Source organism: Nilaparvata lugens, chromosome X, assembly GCF_014356525.2.
Source record: "Nilaparvata lugens isolate BPH chromosome X, ASM1435652v1, whole genome shotgun sequence".
NCBI classification, from domain to species: Eukaryota; Metazoa; Arthropoda; class Insecta; order Hemiptera; family Delphacidae; genus Nilaparvata; species Nilaparvata lugens.
Window position 1 is genome coordinate 24,987,836 of NC_052518.1, and position 21,887 is coordinate 25,009,722.

Genomic DNA, 21,887 nt, shown 5'->3' on the forward strand with positions numbered 1-21,887 from the left:
GAAAACCTAGGAAGCTCCAAAGTTGGTGATTTGTTTTAGATTTGAAATATACGTAATATTTTTCAACGTCAGATATGGGCGTTTGCGCTTGTATTACATTTGATATTTTAAAGGATGTTTATTGCGAACACTAGATAACGATCCTCATAATTTATTATCATTATATTATATTATTATTATATTATTATTATATTATATTATATTATATTATATTATTATTATTATTATTATTATATTATTATTATTATATATTATTATTATTATTATTATTATTATTATTATTATTATTATTATTATTATATTATTATTATTATATTATTATTATTATTATTATTATTATTATTATTATTATTATTATTATTATTAGAAATGAACGTGATAATTCAATTGAACGTGTATCGGACAGGCAATATATTACTTCGAGTCTGAAGCATTATTTTCAAAAAAGGAAATTTTAATCTAAAATAAATGAAGTTGTTTTTGAAGAGATGAAATGTGGCTTTAGGCGACCACATATCCATCCGGCCATGGAGCGATCCTAATGGTGTGGCGGTAATGATATTCCGCCTAATATAATATTTAATTATATATTCTATATTATGTAATTCGTTGAGTTGAGTTTTATAAGTGCAATTTGCACTACCTGCGCAGGGTACCTCATTAGTGTGATGTCAATGTCTATAACTATAATTGTCGATAATATATTTTTGGTAAGTAAATTGAAGCGAATAGATTTTTGGCGAGCGGGAGCGGTGCAGTTTCCTATATGGAGTCAGATTCAATACTGAAATTTGAAAATTCTAGCCGAGAGGTAGCTGCTGCCTTATCTTGCCTGTCTGATATTAAGGCTGTTCGCTACTACCGAACAGCCTTAAATAATAATGAAGCCTCTACACAACATTAATAATTTTAACCGTGGATCAGTGCAACGACAGAAGAGTAACAATATACAGGGTGATTCTTAATTATGGTAAAATAATTTAATACGTGATAGTAGAGGTAAAAATAAGAAAAAAGCTCTTATAAACATATATCCACAAACGCTTCATTAGCGAGCTATACAGGGTGAAAGATTTCGCCCGGAATTCAGTTCCTCTGGTGAAATACACCGATGCTGAATTGTTTGGGGAATAGTTTTTGAAAAACTTATGGTGGATTCATATCTGAAAAATTTAATGAAACTAGTCTGGAAGCTGTAGTGTGAGTAGTTTTCGAGAAAAAAGTTGAAATATGCAAAAAATCCAAGTGGAAAAACACAGACTTCTACGTTTGATGTTCAATAACTTTCTTTAATGGCTAGTAAACAAATAATTTTTCGCAATAAAAATTGAAGAGAATTTAATTCTGAAAATAATTATGTAAGCTGTGTGAACTAAATTTGAATAAAAGTTGAATAGAATGTATTCTTATGTAGAATACACCACAAAAATTTCCTGTTTTATGAGGAGAGAACTAATAACTCATAGGTTGTAGCTGATTGCAAATAAAATATTCGGTTTTTAATGAAAAGTTTTATTTTTATATGAAAGTAACATATCTAAATGACATTAAACTTATACCAAAAGACTAAAGACGATCTTCAAAGTGACCTCCGTTGTTCTTAATGCATATGTTCAGACGTCTTCTCATCGATTGTCGGACCCGTTAAAATATTTCCGAATATTTTATTTGCAATCAGCTACAACCTATGAGTTATTAGTTCTCTCCTCATGAAACAGCAAATTTTTGTGGTGTAATGTACTACATAAGAATACATTCTATTTAACTTTTATTCAAATTTAGTTTTCAAGCTTACATAATAAATTATTTTCAGAATTAAATTCTCTTCAATTTTTATTGCGAAAAAATTATTTGTTTACTGGTCATTAAAGAAAGTTATTGGGCATGAAACGTAGAAGTCTGTGTTTTTCTACTTAGATTTTTTGCATATTTCAACTTTTTTTCTCAAAAACTACTCATACTACAGCTTCCAGACTAGTTTCATTAAATTTTTCAGATATTTTTCCATATGAATCCACCATAAGTTTTTCAAAAACCAGTCCCCAAACAATTCAGCATCGGTGTATTTCTCCAGAGGAAGTAAATTCCGGGCGAAATCTTTCACCCTGTATAGCTCGCTCATGAAGCGTTTATGGATATATGTTTATGAGAGCTTTTTTTCTTATTTTTAGCTCTACTATCACGTATTAAATTATTTTACCATAATTAAGAATCACCCTGTAGATGGTTGAGTCAGTAGAACAAGATTGAAATTGCAGCAGTGTTAGGGTAGCTTTTTCTCGTTACTAAACCATCAATATCGATTTGAGTGTTACAACCATCTTGGCTGTTTCAACCCAGCACAAGAATAATTCAAAAAATGTATTTCTTTTTAAATTTAAGAAAATTTTCCAACTTACCTCTCGATTTCTAAGGCGTTTCTCATCAGCTAATTGCTTCTCAGTGCTAGCCAGAGTTCTAGCACATTCGCCGAGGTGCTTTTGAGTTTCGGTCAGTACCGACTGCAGCTGACGTTTGTCATCTAGGTGGCATTGCGTTTGAACCTGTAGCTCGCAACTAGTTTCCTAAAAAAATAAAATGGATTGAAAGATAATAAAATAAAACAAGCGAAAGACGGTAACCAATTGAGTGATGATTTGATGAAAAGCTATTTAGTGGTTTCCATATCAATCAGGTTTAAATTGTAATTCACACTGAATAAAAAATGTATAAATTTTGTAAAAAAACAAGTAAATGAATTTACTCGAATAATAATCACTTGAGTAATTGTAGGAAATGATATAGTGATTTCGGTTGATTGATCCAGCAAGTTGCCATAAATTTAACAATTTGAGGTGGATACACGAAGGACGACCTGAAACAATATTTCAAGATAAGCCAGTTTTCTATTTCTCACAGCAATAATAGTTTCTGGGAATGCTGGTGGGATAATATACAATTTAGTTGGATTCGATTGAACATTTTTCTCCTAATCATTAAGATTTTCTGAATAAATAGAGAAAAATTGAAGGAAATATAAATGTCCTAATAGGTTGTAGCAAGAGAACTTGAATTCAGATACAAGAATATAGTTGATATTCTATTCCAATGAATACCTAATTTGCTAACTAAAATTTCGCTTAATTTCTGTGAAGCATATTTCAAGGTAAATACAAAAATGTATTAATATCCTTGATAATAAAAAGTGTTGACTTGTTCATGATATTGCCATAAAACCCACTGTTATCTAGTTATTATTCATAAAAAAAAATATATGTATTTTTTTTATAAATAGAGCATTTCTTTTGTTATGTGAATGACAGATTGATTAATATTGTTATTGCATTTTTTAATAATTGTTTAAAATACCTGTAATGCTTGAAGATCACTAGCCAATCGAGCGCATTCTTCTCGACTTCTCTGGCACTCGTACTCCAAGTCACTTAGGGCCGATTTTGCATTATTCCTTGTCACCTGGCAAAATTCAAACAGTTTGTGAAAAAAGAATATTATAGACTAACTTTCTTGTAACTTGAAAAATTACAATAATATTTGAAAGATGAATAATAAAAAACCAAAGGCCGTTTTCACATTTACCAATATTATCAGCTGACATTTATCGACACGACACCCACAATATCCTCCAATTGGCTGAGAATTAGCCAATTGGAATTAGACACTTTCTAGGTGTCATAACGATAAAATTCGGCCGACAATCGGTGCTCAATTTGGAAAATGAAGATAAGAAGCTCAATACATTTATATAATCGAAATTCAAACAATAAGGTATTCACAATATTTTTCAACTCTATAGTGAGATTAGGATTTCAAAGTCAGCATCTGATTCACATTGGGCAAAGCAGATAGCTTCATCATTATTATTAATATTCCATGCTATTTTTCTAGTTTTTGATCACTACTATTGTATTGCAAAATTGCAGCAATCATATATTGTTTAGGAACACCCTTAGAGTCAAAGTTTCCGAGTAAGATTTTATGTCCACATTTTTTAAAGATGAAGGGAATTTGTTGCAAAGTTGCATATCGGATTAATAAGGTCCTCTCCCATAATACGCTGTTCTGTGTCTAGGATAGTATAATAGTAGGGAGGTCGTTTGACGAGTATCAAGTTGGGCTCCGTTAGAATCAAAATTATGACTATTTTTGACCATAAACAAAACTTCTTCCAAATAATTGAATTTTCTATGTAGAAACCTGTTATTTAAACGTTATTTCAATTTATTTTTACACTACCTAATGATATTTTTATTTCACTACTATAATTAGTTCTCATTGATTTCTCAACGTATTTACGGTATTCAATTGGTAGAAATAGCCTAGATTGTAGAATGTATGGTATAAATGTATTTTTTATACTAATGTTAGACTAAATGCATCCCGACACATACATTCTATAGTCGGATGCTGCATCATAGTTTAGGGATAATAATCTAAGTTATTACGTTGATTAGTTTCTCTAATACTCATACGTGAATAAATCCTAGGTGTTGCTCCTAGGCGACTAAGAGCATTCGGGAAATGGGGGGGGGGGAGGTTAGGAGGTAACGAGATGCTCTTGGCACGGGGTATCCGTTTCTTTTGAAACTTTGGTGGGGTAGCTATGATGATTCTTACAAATAATCTTATACAGGTAAAAGGGTATTCTTGTGCCTGAGAAACCTAATCGTCCTCAAATTGGAGAATATAAGGAATAGGCCGTAACTCAACACTGCTCCTTTTGGGAAAGGAAGGATAGGCTATAACTTAACACTGCCCCTTTTAGGTAAAATGAAGGATAGGCCGTAACTTAACACTGTCCCTTTTAGGTAAAAGGAAAGATAGGCTGTAACTCAACACTGCCCCTTTTTGGAAGAGGAAGGAAAGGCCGTAACTTAACACTGCGTATTTTTTTGGTAAAATAAAGAATAGGCTGTAGCTTAACACTGCCCCTTATGTGGGAGGAAGGATAGGAGGTAGGATGTTCTATATTATATAGCAAATCATTGATGAAGAGGCTGAACAAGGTTGGCCCCAGCACTGGACCTTGGAGAACACCACATCTTAACATACTCCAGGGGGACAGGATTTGGACTTCACCTGAATTTACCTTCAGTGCCTGAAATCTATTTTGGAGGTAAAAGCTGAAAACCTTCCTGTACCACCTTGAAAACCAAATATAAGTTCAACTAGTTTAGATGTAAATCGTGATCCACCATATAAAATTCACGTGTAAAATCGCAGAATATTCCCAGGTACTTCTATCCTTTACTAACTCCGCATTGTAGGCTGTAGCCAAACTGTTTTTAGACTGTCTAGAAACATGATGAACTAACAAAATATTGCATCTCAATTATGAAAATGCATTATTAAATCATGGGAAACATATTTCCTTGACAAAATAAATGAGAATTTGAGATGGAATTGATCATTATTAATTAGATACAAAAATAAATATCAAATCAGATTTACCGGGATAACTTGATTGACAACTATGTATTCACTTTTCCTTATAAGGCCCATACAATATTATTGAAATGGAATAAAAATCCTCAAGTACCATTTTTATGCTTTATTAATTCAAAACGTGTTCTTCAACAATAAAAAATTGTTGTGGATTTATAAAACATGAAAAAGGGCTTGAGGATTTTTATTTCATACCTCTGCTATGTACTATAGAAAGCAGTGGAAACGGAAAATTGACAAAATAGGAGACAATGTCTTCCTATCATTTTCACTGAATTTATAACGTGAATCTCACTAGTCACTAGTAGTGGTAATTTGTAAGAAGCCCACCTTGCACTCCTCCTGCAGAACAGATATTTGCTCCTTAAGTCTGGCGACCTCACATCGACTCCTGGACAGCTGTTCCTGCAGAGAAGCCGCCTGTCCCTCAAGAACATCCTTTTCTTTTCTGGCATTATGCAGCAGTTCATCCATCTCGGACCTATCATGTAATTTGTCTCTGGAAGCTTCCAGCTCCTCAATCTTGGCTCGAGCATTCTCGAGCAATGTGTTCAGCCGGCTGATTTCAATCTGCCGCGATGAACTTTCCTCTTTAGCTTGCGCCAACTGTAAGTCGAGCTGATTTCGTTCGGCGTGAGTGGCATCGATAGTTGATTCGAGAAGTTCCACGCGCTCAGTCAGTCGACTAGCTTCTTGGCGCAGCGCTTCACACGTTCGTCTTTGTTCACTCAGCTCGTTGGATAGTTCCTCCTGCTTCAGCAATAGTGTTTCTCTTTCGTCTTGTCCGCTCTGCAATAGATTTCAATAAATCGAATCAATATGGATATCAATTTTAATAGAACTACACTATAATGCTCTAACATAGTACTGAATAACAGAAAGTTCTAAGCACATTTTTACCAATTCAAATGTTTCATTAAACGAATAAGAGCGAGCAGTTTGACTCAGTGGTCGTGCTTATAAGTTAAGAATGCCTGGTACTCCTGTTGGAAGGGTGACCGCTTGAGCCAACTCCTCTGAATATGATTCATGAGTTGTAGAATCGTTTACCGATGGTTCGGAACCCACCTAAAACTGTAGGTCCATTCATTTCTCATTATCATCCGCCTCATTACCCACGCACAAGCCTAGAACTCATGTGGGCCTAACCATCGGAAAAAATATAATTAAAAACTACATAGCAGCCATTTGTAGTATATCAACATATCAGAGTTAAACATGATAACTAGGAAATTTATATCTATAGTTTAGTCCTGTTAAAAGTAAAAATAGTTCATGTGAAGAAGATAATCATGCTTTAGACAATTTAATGAACGCTTACAATTTAGGAAGAGCGATTAAACAAATTAGGAAGAGAATTTCCAATATTGCAATTTTTGGCCTGATGGAATAATATGAAAATGAATACATTTGACAACAAAAAAGTATTTTTATAGGGCTACTTGAATGTTTAATAATCATCTAAAATTACAAGTACCCATTTCTTTTGTTTTTATAATAGACTAGTTTCCAGCACTTGAAGATGAAAATGCCATAAGTGCTCGAAACTAGTCATGTTTATATAAAAATATAACAAATGGGTACTTACTAGAAATGTTATATAATTATATATTTGACAAAATTAAATATGTTCCTATTTGTTTCAATATACGATTGCACAAAATACAAGACCTGCATAATTATACAGAGTGGGTGAAAAGTCCGAGAACGGCTTAATATATCATACACAATAGTTATTTGTGGAACTAGTGCGCAAAGTGACAGTTTGCTGCACCGAAAGAAACGTTTACGCACGAGCCGTAGCGAGGGCGGAATGGTTTCTTGAGTGCAGCAGAGGAACTTTGCGCATGTATTTCACATTAAATTTTTCCTACAGTTACCATTGAATATGAGAAGTGGTTGATTATAGGTAAAATGTTGGCTGAAATCCATCAAATGTTTGTCTGTATAATTTTGTTATTAATAACAACTTTGTTTTATTTTAAACTTGATAATCCAATTGAAAATTAATCATCGATAATTTATTCAAATTAAAAATTAAATTAGTCCAATTAATTTGAAAAAATTTGAGTTAATCTTAATTTCTAAATAATTTTTCAACCAATCAATTTATGATTGAAAAAAAATATTATTTGAAATAATGAATAATTAATAATATTCAAAATGTATAATTATTTAATGAGTTCTCATTTTTATTTATTTAAAAATCAGAAAAAATATAGATAGAACAAATTCGCATTCAAAATACACACCAAAATTGTCAACAGCTGATTGAGATGGCTGCAACATAATACGCAAAGTATTAAGAGTACGCAAAGTAATACTTTGCGCACTAGAGCGGAAAAGTGACTCTTTGCGTTCTGTAATCAATGCAGGAATGGTCACTTTTCAAGGTAACTGTAGGAAATAGTTATTTGTATATCTAGAGTGAAAAGTACGACTTTTTCTCCCTGTGGGAAAAAGTTTGAAGCCCGAGGCGAAGCCGAGGGCAGCAATTTTCCTGAGGGAGAAAAAGTATTTTTCGCTCGTGATGTACACAACATTTTTCCTCCATCTACATTTTTTTATAGAAACTGCAAATAAAATCATTCTAATAACTTACGTATTGGTGACAATGATTCCTAACAACATAACCTAAATCTAAAACCTAAAAACCGGTCGTCTGATTGGCACTGCCGATTGCGCTATCTATCGGCAAAAGTTGTAACAATTATATCAGCTTGGCAGCTACCAAAAATGGCTGACTCCAGATCACGCGGTTCAGATTTGAATTGCAGATCAAAAATATTTGTTGGCTGGTATTTTGAATAGAATAAAATATTTTAAAAATTCTATAAATTTTTATTGTCTACTAATATTAGGAATATAATAATTATCATACAAACATATATTTCATGAGTTGATCAAATTTCTGGTTGTTGTATTGAATTCAGTTGACTAAATGACAGACACCTCTATTATGCTTTCTCATCTGAGCTTAGACCTTCTAACCTATTACAATGCAAGTTTCAAAATAGAGATGCTCCCCATGTTATTTAAATGGAGTCACTTTTCCTCCCTAGGGAGTTTTTCTGTTTTTTACTACCGAGAGCGAAAAAGTGACACTTTAGTATTAGGTTTCAGGGAGTAAAGTAAGTATTTTAGACAGTAGATGGAGGAAAAGGTAATTTGATGGTGGGTGTGATTGGGGATTCTACTCAAATTGAAAATACTACTTTACTATGACTTCAAAAATCTGGTCCGCCATCTTGGATGCAACTTTATTTTTTTTAATTGGAAGGTGCGATACATGATTTCGATACGGAATTTCAAGAAAAAATGAATGGTGAAAACCGCACATCGATATCTCAAACCGTTCAGAAGATATTCACATTATCAATCAATACTCGGCGAAGGAGGGGTTTGTGTGTTACGATTGCAGCAAATGCCATCATGTATCATGTTTATCTGATATATCGTCTAGGCGCGCCACTAGAAACAAATCACATTGGAAATGTGACGTTTGTGTTACGATTACACCAACAAACGAGGATCACGAGTCCATTAGTGCGAGTATTTCGACGTTGTTGGAAGAAGTAGCTGCTTTCCGTGCTGAGGCGAAAGAGCGTTGGACAAAAATGGACAAGATACAGGAAGATTACCATTGACCTTTTTGCAGCTTTTGCTTTTCCACTAGAAGTTATGCTCAACGCTCGTGGAGGGGGAATAATTTTCAGTGAAAAGGCCACAGTTCGAATTGAAACGTAACCGGGTAAACATGTAACGGTGTGCGAGCCTCGGTCCTCTGAATGGATCTGTTTTCCATTCAGAGGGACAAATTGACAATTTCTCGTTATATTAAAATTAATTTTGATTTAGTTTGAAGAAGAAACCGATAAAATTGGTAGAAGTAGAATTAGAAGATTAATTGCGAGGGTGAATCTGAGTAAAGTATGGAGAGTTTTCTTAAATCGTATGTGAGTGTTTCTAAAGAGTCGAAGTTGAATACTGTTAAAATGGTGAGTGCCGAACTTTTGTTGTTTTTCTTATTAAGCACAAAATTTAGTAACATAGAATGACCGAGGCCCGAATTTAGTTGCAGCAAGTTAGCAAGTTCCCAAAATGTATAGATTAAAAATTGAATATTCCTTCTGTTCTAAATCAATTACTGGATAACGTTGTTTGAGAATTTTTCATGTTACATGCCTTTTATTAATTCTTTTGATTTAGAATTCAATAAACCTGACGTTAAATTATATTAGTATTTTTAATTGAAGTTCCTGGCTCGTAGTTACTATAGTTGCTAGAATAGGTGACAATTAGTTAATGATGATAATCTGTGCATTTGAATGAACGAATCCACCAAAAGCTCCCAACCAATCAAGGATTCAAATACCGGTAGATGATTTGATAGCAGTAAACTTTAGCAAATATTATAGAAAAGAAGAAACAACCCCCCTCCGTTTGCATTGGTGGCCAGCGGTGGTATAGTCTGCAAAAATGACTATCGAACCACATGTTTTCTTATATACTTCATATTTTGGAATATTAATCAAGTCAAGAGACAAAGATATCGCCCGGTTACAGAAATGATGTCAGGTGTGGTCTAGGGTTGAGAATACCTCCACCAGTTACAATAGAAAAATCTAAAAGACATATTGCTCAATAGAACTCTTGATTCAAAAAAAAAAAAATAAATAAATAAACCCTGGATAACAAATGGACTAGTTAGATCAATTAGGGAGAGACATAAATTATTTAAGCTAACAAAGAAACAGCCTTTCAATAGAGAATTACTGATTCAATTCACAAACTACAGAAACAGATTATATAACTTATTGAAAACTACTAAAAATCAATACTATAGAAATAAAATAAATGAAAGTGGTAATGATCCAAAAGAAGTTTTGGTCCGTTATAAATGAAATATCTGCTAGAGGTGAAAATAAAAATGGATTCCCACTAGAACAGTTCGAAATAGTTGATAATAGCTCATTTTCCACAACAGAGAAGATCAAGATGGTGGCTAACGAATTTAACGACTATCTTTTACATGTGGGGGAAAATTTGGCAAGGGCGGTGAACTCTAATAATGCTCCAGTTTTGAATGATGAAGACTACAGAATCGACACAAATTTCCGCTTGTTACCGCTAGTGAAGATGATATTATCACATTCACTTCAAAACTGAGAGGCATGTATGCGCCCGGCTAAGACAACATTCCAACCAGGTTTTTTCAAAAAAATATTAATATATTCCTAACTCCACTTAAACATATTTATAATTTGAGCATAAAACAAGGTATCTTTCCAAACGGTTTCAAAATAGCTAGAGTCTTTCCTCTTTACAAAAATGGCGATAAATCTAAAAAAATAACTGTAGACCTATCTCCCTTTTAATCATATTTTCAAAAATTTAAGAAAAAATTATCAAGTTCCAATTAAGTAATTATATTGAGGCAAATGGGATTTTAACAGACAATTCGGGTTCAGGAATATCAAAAACATATCTGATGCTCTGTATAATTTAACCAAAGAAGTCAATAGTTCACTCAATAATAATTTAAATAACTGTATAATATTTCTGGACTTGGCTAAGACATTCGATACAGTTGATCGAGCAAAAAAAAAACTAGAGCTTATAGGAGTCCGAAATGAGTCGCATAGATGGTTTGAAAGCTACCTAACTGATAGAAAACAAGCAGTACAAATAATGGGAGTTGAGAGTAGCCTAAATCCTATAGATTACGGTGTGGTGCAAGGAAGCACATTGGGACCATTATTATTCCTAATCTATATCAATAATTTGGCGAAACTACCTCTCACTGGCAATCTATTCTTATTTGCTGATAATACAGCGCTGCATGTTACAAGCAGAAATAAAGAAGAAATGTATGAAAAAGCATCCCGCGATCTCCACATGCTGAAGGCCTGGTTCGATCAAAACATCTTGACACTCAATATAGGTAAATCCAAATTTATTGAAGTCTCACTGCGAAAAGTCAGGAGCCTCCTACTGATTCAATACCTTTACATTCTTACCTTACAGTCCTAACAATATCCAATGCCATTGCGAGTCCATTGAGTTAGCTCTTCTAAATATTTAGGTGTTATAGTTGATGATAAATTAAAGTGGTCAGAACATATAACTCAATTGAAAAACAAAATACGCAGATCTATCTACATTTTTTTAAATTTACGCCAATTTCTATCGAAATATGATTTAAGAAATATATATTTTGCTTATGTTCAATCTGTTATAACTGCCGGAATTTTAGCCTATGGAGGAGCGTATAAATCAATTCTGAATTCTTTAGTCATCACTCAAAAACGCATAATAAAACAACTCTTAGCAAACCCATTCGCACTCCGACTAATACGATGAGTTTAATGTCCTTGACATTCGACAATTGTAGGTCAGAAGCTTACTCCTGTTCATTCGTGTTCACAGTGATATGTTTAAAAAAATAAATCACAATCACGCAACACGCTCAGCAAATTCCATTGGCATTGAAATTCCGAGACTTATTAAAACTCACTCAACAACAAACAGTCACTATAAGGATTATTATGTATACATTGTGCAATAAGTATTATAATCAAGTGTGATGTACATGTTAATCAAGTAATTATTGTGAAATATATTCAACTGTGTATTTAAATCATGCAATAAAAATGAATTTGAATACTTTTCAAAGCAGAAAAGAGAGAAAGAAGTATGAGAACGGCTTAGTATCTCATAAAAGATTGTGATTCCAAGGTGAGTGTAATTGGGGATCCCTCTCAAATTGAAAATACTACTTTACTATGACTTCAAAAATCTGGTCCGCCATATCGAATGCAACTTTATTTTTTTTAATGAGAAGGCTGTCATGCGATACATGATTTCGATACGAAATTCCAAGAAAAAATGAATTGTGAAAACCGCACATCGATATCTCAAATCGTTCAGAAGATATTCACATTATTAATCAATACCACTTATGTATTTTCATTTCTGATATGCATGATATTGATTAATAATGTGAATATCTTCTGAACGGTTTGAGAACCGTTGTTCGGTTTCATTTTTTCTTGAAATTTCATAAAGAAATCATGTATCGCATGACCACCTTCCTATTCAAAGAAATAAAGTTGCATTCAATATGGCGGATCCAAGATGGTGGACATATTTTTAAAGCCATAGTAAAGTAGTATTTTCAATTTGAGTAGGATCCCAATCACACCCACAGTCAAATAACCTTTGTGTATGAGATATTAAGCCGTTCTCGGACTTTTCACCCACCCTGTATGGTGCTGGTGCCGCTGAACGTTTGAAAATAAAACAACTTGAAATTGCCATAACGACTTATTAATAAGAACATTTTGAAAACTGATCATAAAAGTTGATAAACCATTATCAATTCTCTAATAAACTGAAAGGTTAAAAATTGTGCAGCAGAATACATGGGGTGAAAGAAGCCATATGATTGGTCTTACACTGACCTATCAAGATTGAGCTATGTTATTGCAGACAAGACACGCCCAAAGTAGGCGGAACATTACATTCTAATGCACACATCAAGGTCTATAGAAACGAGGTCATGACACGATCCCGTGATGCATTGAAAAATCGCCATTTTATGTTATTCTAGTTAACCAATTTTCAAATTTGTTCATCAGCTGTTATCATTGTAGATTAAACATAGCATGATGTGTTATTGGCAATTTTTTTTAATAGGATATTGATTGGCGTATAATTGTAGAATAAATTCTTTCGACAGAATTATAGTATTTAGATTCCAACTAGGAACTGAATTGTCGATTTTTAGATTTAATTAATCGGGAACTTTAAACTGTTTTTGAGGTTAGCATTTAATTTTTCTGTCTTCTCTTTATGAATCAAAACACCTGTAAGTTACAAGAATAAGAACAATTTTTAATAATAAATCAATAAATTATTAGACCACTCATTATTGAAATTTTATCATTAAAAATCGAAAACCTGAATTTACATATTATCTGAACCAGAATATTGTTTTTAAAATGCATAATGCATTATTTTGTTAAGATTAAGTTGAATTAGATTGGATTTTGTAATGTGCCGCCAAAATAATAACACAAAATGACCGCTCCATAAGGAACACAGGTCTCTTGACCTGGTTTCTATAGACCTTGGCACACATGCATGAGAAACTGTCAACAACTAATATTGGAATTTGGAACCTGACAGTCCGGCCGTTGCCCAGCTAGCAAGTAATTTCAATACAGTACATACAGCTGAAAAATTAGGTACTAGAATCTAGTTCCAACGGCTGTGATCGTCTAGTGCCCGTGTGTGAGTGACGAACACCAGACTAGGGCAGCAATTATACATTCAACAACAGTTACGGTCATAGCTGTTCAAATTTCTAATTACAGTATATGCACTGTGTTAAGATGTACTACTTCCTGGGAAACTAGCAATCATTCAAAAAAAATGAAATTTGTAACCTCCTTTTCATGCATGAGGTAGAAAGGATGAAGCGGTAGAAAAGTTCAGGATGAAAGAACAAATGGTCGAGATATTTTATCCGCAGAGAAGCTGTTTTGATGACATTTTTAAAATCATATAATTCAGCATCTCCCGTTCCCGATCTCAGGAAGAATACTAGTCAACAACGCAAAAAGTCCGAGTTCGATTCCCAACCAGATTAACCAGATGAACAATCTTAAGTTATCAGCAAAGCAAAAGTTATCAGCTTTTATGAAAGATTAATGATAAAAATGCTTATTGTGAAGCGCGAGTCAAAAAAAAAAAATTGAATGAGGAATAATAATTTAATTCATAAAATGTAATGAACATAAGAATTGAGATAGTATTGATAATACTGTTAGTGGAATAAGCAAATTGAAGACCTAAAAATCAAATAATAACAATACATTGTAAAAGTAAAATACAATAGAAATTTTTAAGTACCCTTCACTTTTTGCAACACAAATATTAATTGTGCTGCAATTAACCAAAGTGATACTTGAGAATGTTTTAGAATGCTCGGACGGTTTCCGAGCTCGGTATTTAGCTAAGTTCTAGACTTCAACTGGCTTTAAACTCTGGAGTCAGAAAATTGTCTTTCCGAGTCAGAACGTTAACGTAGTCGAGGACTCAAATAGACCCTGGAGTTTAAAGATCACGTTAGACCCTGGAGTTTATAATTTCACTTTCTGAGTGAAGGGCTTATAAGTCCAGGACTTGAATTAGATTCTCGCCTCTTTCCGAGTCAAGGATTTATCAAAAATCGTTAAGTCCAGAACTTAAAACAGCGTGATTTTAAACCCTCAACTGAAGTAGGTTTTAAAATTAAATTCTGGACTTAAACTGAGCAAGTAAATCTCAGTTATTGTTTTGGAGTGGATGAATAGCCAAATAAATGTCTTGGAATTCGTAAATTATTTGGATTAGTACATCTAAATACATAATTTTTATAGTTTGCAAGTATATTTTAAAATAAAGTTCTATCAGAATTATGCGTAAAAGCTAACCTTATTTTACGACTACTGTGACATAGCCTAAAATTTTTCAAGAAAAATAATACAAGGATTGCCTTGGAATGTTATCTTCCAATTGATCAATTGAGACCCTGAAATTGAGAAGTTGCGACCTGAAAACTCTGACACCAGATCTGAGCCAGACAGGTCACACAATATTATTATTATTATTATTATTATCTTCCAATGTGAATGATACTAATCAATGTCATATTCAACATATTAATAATAATAATATATCAATAATAAATTATCATTCCACTTTTTTCCAAAATCACTGGCAAAGAACAATGATCAATAATAGAATAACATAAAATGAAATGTTAACTCATTCATGTTTTAAAAGGTTAGGTTTTACTTTGAATAGGCCTACAAATAAATCGAAACATATTTTCACAAAATAGTTTGGAGAGTATGCTCATTTGAATAAGCCCGTTTCAATCAGCTGTATCCCATTGCCAAAATAACAACAATGTAATATTGTGAATTTCCCTCATGTTTACTGCGTTAAAGTCCTGGACTCAAATAAGTCGAGAGCTTAATAGACCCCGGAGTTTGGAAGATGAACCCGTGACTCAGAAAGTCGATTTAGACCCGAGTGCTTATTTTAGTCCTGGACTCTGTACGTCCAGAACTTATAGATCCCGAGCTCGGAAACCGGCTCTTTAGTTGCTTTAATAATCAGCACCCCTAATAATTGTAATGAGCTCAACATTTAAAATGTAAATTCAGAATTTCTATTGGATAAAATTACAAATACAACAAAGTTGCAAAGCACGAGTACGAGTGAGTAATATACAAGTCTATCATGGCAAGGAAAGTATTGTGAGTGTGCCACACCGAAATGCGATACAATTCTCAGCCTAAAATAAATCGGCTGTGAACTGAAGATCTTTGACATCAAACTTGACATTAATTTCATCAAACTAGGACATTATCTCGGTCCGCTAATTCATTTCATTATATTTTGAGATATGAAGCAAGATGAAATAAATTTACCTTTAGCAATTCCACAAGTTTTTGTTCTCGTTCTGAGTTACTGGCTGGACAACCAGGAGAACTGTCAAGGAGAAGTCCCTGTAGAGTATCGACTTTGGTACGAGCATCTTCCAATCTTTCAGTTTGACGACATAGACTTTCCAGTAAGACACCTTTTTCCTCACCAAGTCTTTCATTATCAGTCTGTAGTTCCGTGAGCTGAGTCTGGAGATCCGCTAACTCTTGAAGAGTGGCTTGGAGTTCTTCGTTGGTACTGTAAAATAACTCAAACAATCAACAAAATGATGATTTATTGAAAGAAACCCCTAGAACGAAAATTATTTAATGATATGCTAATATACATTTGACTATGTCTATGTATGTGGACTTGTGTTAATATTATATAATGCATGTCATTAATGAATGAACCGAATAAAATCAAAATGGATCTACATAGAGGTGGGTTCCATCTTGTATATAATCTAACCCTATATTTTGAGTGAATTGAATGAGAATTTTGAAAAAACAAAATGGATTAATAATTAGAAAACGACTGCATGGAAATGGACCCAGATATAGATGCGAGTCCCATCTATTATCATTATCCTTATATTATCTAATTTGAGTGAATTGAACAAGACTATGACAAAGAAGTAGGAAAGAATCAAGCAATAAATATTGGTAAAAACATTGAAAAAAGGAACCACAGATGGCTAGATAGGTAGGTTTCACCTAGTATCATATTATCCGATTGATAAGATAACTCAATATCGTAACTGCAGGGTAAAACACTTCCCTAGGTCAACACCCTTTTTAGAAAAATGAGAAACCCATCGTAAAATAAAACTTCATCGAATTGATAAAGTGAAGAAGCATCACCTTATTCTTGGACCTTCTTCTATCAAAATTAGAAATAGGAAAAGTTTTGGGCTAGACCAGTTCGTCCTTTTTGATCATGCATACGATTTTGTATCATGGAATGTATAAATAAATTTCCTTAGTTTACGAGTGTTCAAGTTAGGCTCAGTTCATTAAGTATATTTTTCATAACAATAAGAAACTGTTTTGGATCGCAATAAATACTAAAAATATTTAGCTTCAGACTACTTGAATGTATGAGCTATGCTATTTGTAACATGGTCAACAATCAAGTGCACCGGTAATCATTTTCATGTGATTGAAATACAAATATCAATTAAAATGATAAATATTGAGGTTTCTACCTGTGTTCCAAATACTGTAATGCTAATGTAAATGAGAGTAATTTTAAACAATCACACGATAACAAGACGTCTACTAATATCTTGATTATTAAAACAAATTTATTTCATTTTTGAAGTTGATTTTATAAGAAAAGTTGTTAAAAATGCACTCACCACATAATGTCTCGCTCAGATACGTGGAATGAATATTTTAATTAATTGTATTGAAAATGTTAAAATAGTATTGAAAACTCCAAACAATAACAGTAATATATTATCTAATTTTGATCATACAAAAATAAATGAAGATTAACTCTCAAAATCTGGTCTGTTCAGGAATAGGATTCAAAACGTACTGATCAATAATCAGTGCTGATAAACAGAATAGCTCTAGATTACTCAAACGTTGAATAAAATCAATGCAAGTCACTATATTTCTATCGATGATTCATAGCTGTCACAATTTAGCAGTTCGTATTTAAAAATTATTACAAACATTAGAAGTTTTTATCTGAAATTGATTACAATCATCATCTACGGTTGAGATAAGAGAAAGGCGTGCTCCATATCACACTGAAGTGCTTCAATTCTCGTTCAAGCTTGCTATAAATAGCCTTTCCTGATTTATTAAGAAGTGTTTCTTGTTTTATTGAGATTTATTAATTTCCTGAACTTTCGCGATTATTTTCTATTCTACAGCATTATCATGAACTGATTACCACCAGAATTGAGAGAAAAAGAACCAACCAGAAATGTTTCAACTTAGAGCTTGAAAAATTTCTTTTTACAACCAAGATCATTTTGGAATTTGCTTTGCTTCTGAATGCAGTTCAATAAGTATAGCTTATTATTCATGTTAATGATATACAGAGTGTTTACCAACTGCCTACCAATACTCTAGGGCATTCATTGCTCCAAGCTAACAAACATATCTAATCATATCATATTTAAATCGTCCGCAAGTCTTCAGTTACTCACACAGCGGCCATTTTGTTTTTTTCACTCATTATTTTTTTCCAAATAATGGTTAAACATACGAAATTAAAACTTTTCACAATCATTTATAACAACTAGACAAAACTACAAAAAAATTATGATAATTTTTCAAATTCATAAAACAAAATGTCGGCCATTTAAAAGTTTGTTTCTCAAATAAGTCAGAAACCGTTGGTTTTACAAGAGATTTATAGAAATAACGTTTTTTAGTAACTTTAATAATCTATTGATTGGTACCAGATATTTAAGATTGGACCAATATTAACTGAGATATGACAGCTTTAGTGATAGGACACCGCTGGGGGTTAGTTAGTTGCAGTGCATGCCAAGGCATGCGGCTGAAGTCTGCCACAACAATGCAACAGTCTCCGTCTGCTTTTCATGTCATTTGTAAGCTATTTTAGACTTCAGACGCATGCCTTGGCATGCACTGCAACTAACCCCCAGCTGTGTCCTATCACTAAAGCTGCCATCTCAGTTAATATTTGTCCAATCTTAAAAAAGCAGGTTAATCTATAATCGATAGGTAATCAAATTTACTAAAAAACATTATTTCTATAAATGTTTTGCAAAACCAACGGTTTCTGACTTATTTGAGAAACAAAATTTTAAATGACCGACATTTTGTTTTATGAATTTGAAAAATTATCATAATTTTTTAGCTTTGTCTAGTTGTTATAAATGATTGTGCCATGTTTCAATTTCGTATTTTTAGAGGAAAAATAATAAGTGAAAAAACAAAATGGCCGCTGTTTGAGTAACTGAAAACTTCCGGTTAATTTAAATATGATATTTAGATATGTTTGTTACCCAGGAACCATGCCCTAGAGTATTGGTAGGAGTTCGCAAACATTTTGTATATTATGATTGTTTTAAAATGTTTAAATGAGTGCATCTGTCTGTTCCCAAAACTATGACAAAAAATGGAACAATATTGTCTTATTGTTATTAGTCTTATCAATCATTGTATCTATATGTATTGTTTATTTATAAAATAACATCATAGTATCCTATATTTGAAAAGTTTTTAATATAAAATAACAGATTAAAAACACAAATTAAAACAACTAGTTTCGATGTTTCACATCTATATGATCTTGACCCTTTTTCAAAAACAGGGTACTATGATGTTATTTTATAAATAAAAAATAAGTAGCCCTCAATAGGCTACATACATTTCAAGACTATATGTATTGTTATTTGACATGGATTTTTTTTGAAAATGTATGTATTGGTAATAGTTTATAATGTTATGTGCCTATGTTTCTTAACTAGAGCAGTAGAAAGTCAACTTCTTCTTTTAATGTACTTTATTTATTTATTGTTACACATACCACAATTCATTAAAATGATTGAGGAAGGACCAACAGGCACAGGTCAAAACTGTTCCTTCCCCGAATTTTGATTTTTATACTATACTCCAAAATGTAGGTATAAAAAGTACTGTACCTATTATTGTTGTTGTATTGACTCCTCCTCTAAACACAGACTTGTTCCATATTAGAGGAATTATTTTCAGAGGATGGTATTGTGAAATGTACACTTTTTGAAAATAGGAACGAATTTGAATTTGGATTTGAAACTAATTATTTTAGCAAATGAATTCTGGAAAGAACACCCTCTTTCGAGGGAAACGTTTGAAAGACAAGTTTGACCCCGCAGCTCTGTTTAGGATAGTAAAGAGATAAACATATCAAAAGCATACGGTAACTTTTTTGTCTTCTTTTATTTTTCCCTACGCTTATCTTTCCATATTGTTTCTAGTGTAATCCACATTTTTACTATACTCATCTATTGTAATTTTAGTTTTACATTATGTTTATTCATGAACAGTGCTATTTTTTGTTTTTGTACTATTACTATGGGTCTTGTTAGACTCAGTGGAAATTGCAGATGGAATTAAATAGAGAATGCATTTATTCAAATGCTAATTAATATATAATTATTATTTATCGAAAATCCTAAATAAATGCTGCAAATCACCCCGAAGACCTCTGCTACTGCAGACATTGACAACAGGGTTAACAGCTAGATGGAAATTCGATGAGAACTACTATCCAAAAATTAGTTGCCAGCCCGGGCTGGATAGTAGTTCTCATCGAATTTCCATATAGCTGTTAACCCTGTTGTCAATGTCTGCAGTAGCAGAGGTCTTCGGGGTGATTTGCAGCATTTATTTAGGATTTTCGTTAAATAATAATTCAGTGGAAATTGTTATATTGTAAATAAATAAAGATTCCCCGCCCTACCCTCTTTGATAAGGGGATGGTTTGAAGGTACCATTTCATGTGTTTTTTTTTCATAAATCTTAGAAACTATGCGTCTTGAGGACATGAATATTTGGTACAAAATAAAAGCTTACAACATTTCCTACAACATCCATCTGTCATTTTTTTCCATATCTCTTATAGTATTTGAAATATCCGAACCTTAAATTGCAACATTTTTGCAAAAAACTTCAATCTTTTGCTCTTCTTAGCCTCATACCTTTTCAACTTTTCATGGAAAAATACATACTGATGAGCTTATAGAGGGATGTCGAATTTTCTACTTCTTCAAACATGTAGTACAGTAAATTGAAACATTCAGTTGGCTAATTTCAGGTCATACTTACCGGTATCAACTATTCTTGCATCTAACTTTTTTATTTAATTTATTTAATCATATACAAATACAATCCAGGTAAAAACAACAGGCATTCGCCCAGTCTAGAGGTTATGAAAAAATGATAACTTAATTCACACACAATTAATTTTAATCCAAAAAAAATGTATCTACTTTTGAATTGCGCCAAGTGATAAAATGTATTCTAATTATATTTTTGCTATCCTATTCACTTAAATCGTATTAAATTGAGTGTTAAATTGGCGATTGCAACTATTAGTTGATGATACTAAAATCTATCTTCAAAACGTACCTATGATGTGTTTCTTCCATTTGCATGATCCTATCTTGTAGACATGCAACTGAAACTTGACTCAAACTGCTGGTCGAATGTTTATCCCAATCATTCGATTCGGGTAATTCCTACAAAAAATATGGTAAGAGAACTGAAATTAAAAAAGAAAAATACAGAAAATAATAACTGTATCCTTAGCAACAAAAATAATTGTATAAAGAGGATGCAAGGCGGTATTTTAGTTTGTTCTATTAGAATGAAAAATAAACTTGTGGAGCAGAATTACTTGACAATAAGTCAAAAACTAATAATTATTATAAAATATTGCAGTATTCTGCAAATACAATCATAATACAACTAGATAAGTTAATTTTTGTAGAAACAAACAGAATTACTTGTCAAGTAAGTTAAAAAAAGTTTAATTCAAATTCTATTATGAATATGACAGGTATTACAATAAATTCATAATGCCTATTCAGAATATAAAGAAATTTATTAATAAGATAATTTTTCCACAATTAGTCTGAGAATAGCAACTATACAGTAAGATGCTTGACAGTACTACGACTTCAAATAGATATTTTCAATAAGTATAACGCTTGAGACATTGACTAGCATAAGTATGATTGTATCAGAACATAAGTTTAATGCATGACGCATCAAGTATTAGAACATTTAACGGCATACAATTACATGCCCCCACAAGTGCAACTAAAACAGATAATCAAATTCTAATTGACGAATCGAGACCACCAACTACTGTAAGACTTATTTGGCTTACAATAGATTAGTAAGTTAATCCCTGTTAACTTTAACTTTCTATTCCAGTGGTTATTCATGAAATTGTATTTAATATCTTACTCATTTTCATAAGTAACTTTGTTT

The 21,887-nt window shown here is 32.5% G+C and overlaps 1 protein-coding gene across 2 annotated transcripts in view; it reads right to left on the reverse strand.

The window, feature by feature from the left end:
* LOC111057614 (cytospin-A) overlaps positions 1–21,250 on the reverse strand; it is a 52,629-nt gene extending 31,379 nt beyond the window's left edge. For both annotated transcript variants that reach the window (XM_039443061.1, XM_039443060.1), the window contains exons 1-5: positions 21,021–21,250; positions 15,927–16,179; positions 5,773–6,231; positions 3,349–3,453; positions 2,400–2,564 (exon numbers count right to left, since the gene is read on the reverse strand). In XM_039443061.1, the coding sequence (XP_039298995.1) occupies positions 2,400–2,564; positions 3,349–3,453; positions 5,773–6,231; positions 15,927–16,179; positions 21,021–21,046 (1,008 nt within the window). In that variant the 5' untranslated portion in view covers positions 21,047–21,250. The remainder of the gene's footprint in view (positions 1–2,399; positions 2,565–3,348; positions 3,454–5,772; positions 6,232–15,926; positions 16,180–21,020) is intronic.
* Positions 21,251–21,887: the final 637 nt, after the last annotated feature.